Below are 2,917 nucleotides of genomic sequence, written 5' to 3'. Positions count from 1 at the left end.
CCGTGCGACTCGGCAGACGACCGCGTCCGGCGTTCCCATCAGTTGGTATCAGAGCCGAAGTTTCCTCCAAAGGTTGTATCTTTCCTTTCTTTTAGTTTCTCGTTTCTATTTCTTTAGTTATTGTCTTTAGCGTCGCATAGATCCGGTAGTTCTCGATTTGTGCTTAGTTCGGTCGATAGATCGTTAGTTGTGTCGTCGTTTTATCTATTTCTGGGTTTATGTTCGTCATAGTTCTTGCTTAGGACTCGTTAGATCGATAAAGTAGCGCGTTTGCTTTTGGGTTTGTGTTGTGGTCCCAAAAAGTTTTGCTTTTTGTGCGTGAGTTTGCTTTTNATAAGATACAATGCAATTCAGAATAAGCAATGGTTATTTTTTACTCCCTAACTAAAAAGGTTTGAAGATAAATAGTTGGTGTAGCTTTCCAACTAACTATTAAGAGCACAAAGGACTCACTCGACAGAAGGCTCCTAGCTAACATAAACTTCATTTTCTCTATAACGAAAAGTCAGGTAGTCAGGCTACCATATCCGAAATCTTAAAATTCGAAAAAAAAAACTTAAACTCAAATCAAACCTAAACCCAAACCCAAATTCAACTACAAGGAAATGTGAATGATCACAAGAACAGGATTTTTAATTTAGATGAACGCTTAGGCAGGCCAAGAATTAGGTAATTCATGAGCAGCAGTTTCTTGTAGTCATCAGCATGAGTTTCGACTTTCAACACTTGTAGACACTGCATTTCCCGCAAAAAGCACTTCACTTGTCTCACTTCTCTACCACTTCCTCTAAACCCATATAACTCCAACACCTTCTGATGTGATCACGGGATCGACCACTCGGCCGTGAACACTCGATTCTCTCGGACGTCTCTCAACCACCTCTCGGACAACATTGGACGCCTCTCGGACACTTATCGACAACTTGGAACCGGCCTTCCTAGTGATGCGCGGTATCAACTAGTCTCCAAGGATCATCAAGGAGGAGCAAGTAAAGTTATCTAATGGGCTTTGCAATCCAAGCTCCAACCCTCACACCAATGGCTCATGGCTAGCATTACCACTGAAGAGCCTTGAGTTGCGACCAGCTTTGGGAAGCTTAGTTCGCGAGTCTTCACCATCGCGGAAGCGTGAAGACGCCCCTAAGTCATTAGAAGGAGCTGTACTCTTTTTCCTACTTTGGGTTTGTCCCAATGGGTTTACCAAAGAGGTTTTAACGAGGCAGCGAACTCTAGTGCATCTCCACTTCGTTCCCGCTTGGCTCATGACTTGGAAACAATCATTGACAAGTTTAGGAGCCAAGGAAGTGAAGATCCTATCACCGCGTCCAGCCAATGACGTGGCTTTTCTATCTCTCTCCCTTCCCTTCCTTTGAATTTCTTCTTGAACCTTCTATGACCGTTGGATTGGTCTTTCCTTTGTTTTACTTTTGCTTTTGCTTTATGGCCAAGTGTAAGGATGAGATCCTGGCCGCGTGTCTAGGGTTTTAGAGTCTCCCATTTGTAAGCCTTCCTATATAAAGGCCTAAACCCTCATTGTAAAAGGCAGACTTGAAGTATTGAATTAAATTTCACAAGAGAGAATCTTGTTCTTGTCTCACCTCTCTCCTTAGTCCAAGTCCGGGACTTGACTACCGAGAAACCCTAGCCGATCTCGAACCGGGTTCGACATCGACTAGTTGACCGTATCACGGGCCGAGCCATCTCCCGTGTGTCGTCGCATCAAACCACCTTCGCGTCCCTCTCTACCGTATCACGTCCGGTTCCTACCGCTCGTTGTACTTTCGCTTCCACTCCACCTTCCTTATCGCATCACCGAGAATCCTTACCGCATCACCAAGGATTCTTACCGCCGCGTTGCCGAGAGCCGTTCCCGCAGTTTACCTTCAAACTCCGGGAATCGATTTCCGCATCGTCCGTACCGCGACCGAGACTGCTCGACCGAAGCCGAGACCAAAGGCCGGATCTCTCGATCCGCTCGTTCGTTTCAGCTCATCTCTCGCATCCACCGTTTGTTTCCTTACTGGATTCAAATCTCCGAGCTTTGTCCGAGGAAAGCCTCATCTAAATTCCTCGGCTCGAGAGAGTTTCGTTCCGTCCGTCCGCAGCCACCGTCCGTCCGTGCGACTCGGTAGACGACCGCGTCCGGCGGTCACATCAGCTTGGTATCAGAGCTCTAAAAGCTCCTGACTCAAAGGTTGTGTCTTTCTAACCCAGAAACTCCTTCCTTTGTTAAAGCTTTCGTTTTTGTGTCTTTGCGGTTCATTAGTTTCATCTTTAGCGTCGTTAGGTCCGATAGTTTTTGTTTTATGCTTAGTTTCCTCGATAGATCGTTTGTTGAGTCGTCGCTTTGTTTATTTCTGAGTTTTGTTCGTCATAGTTCTTGCCTAGGACTTGTTAGATCGATAAAGTAGCGCGTTTGCTTTTGGGTTTGTGTTGTGGTCCCAAAAAGTTTTGCTTTTTGTGCGTGAGTTTGCTTTTAGGCGCGTGTAGGTTTCTTTTTGCTTAGTCATAGTTTGTCATCTTGTGTTGCTGTCCTCAATCATTGACTGCCTAGATAAATATCTTATCCATCATGTTTTGGACGCGTTTTTGCTCACGAATATTCGTTTTGCTTTGACGAGGTACCATCGCCACGTCACGACCGAGCACCGATCGAGCCATCCGCGTATCACCGTCCAGAGCACGTATCATCACCCGCGTATCATCGTCCAAGCCCTTATCGCGTATTGTGTATCATCGTCTGATCACTATCGAGCCACCGGACGAGTCATCGGCCTTCCGTATCAGCCGATCACACCGGCTATCCGTACCGACGTCCGATAACCGTTGGCCGTCCGTACAATTGCCGTACCAGCCGACTGTATCATCGACCGACCCCCCGTCGACGTCCGACCATCGTTGGCCGTCCGTACCGGCC

The 2,917-nt window shown here is 46.8% G+C and overlaps 1 protein-coding gene across 1 annotated transcript in view; it reads right to left on the bottom strand.

The window, feature by feature from the left end:
- LOC109132566 (putative F-box/LRR-repeat protein At5g25860) overlaps window positions 616-2,917 on the bottom strand; it is an 8,860-nt gene continuing 6,558 nt past the window's right edge. The window contains 1 exon segment of the mRNA XM_019244263.1: window positions 616-813. Within this exon segment, the coding sequence (XP_019099808.1) occupies window positions 616-813 (198 nt within the window).

The sequence above is a fragment of the Camelina sativa genome, chromosome 4 (assembly GCF_000633955.1).
Source record: "Camelina sativa cultivar DH55 chromosome 4, Cs, whole genome shotgun sequence".
Taxonomy (NCBI): domain Eukaryota; kingdom Viridiplantae; phylum Streptophyta; class Magnoliopsida; order Brassicales; family Brassicaceae; genus Camelina; species Camelina sativa.
Note: the sequence above shows the minus strand (reverse complement) of the source record. Positions and strands in the feature narration are given on the sequence as shown.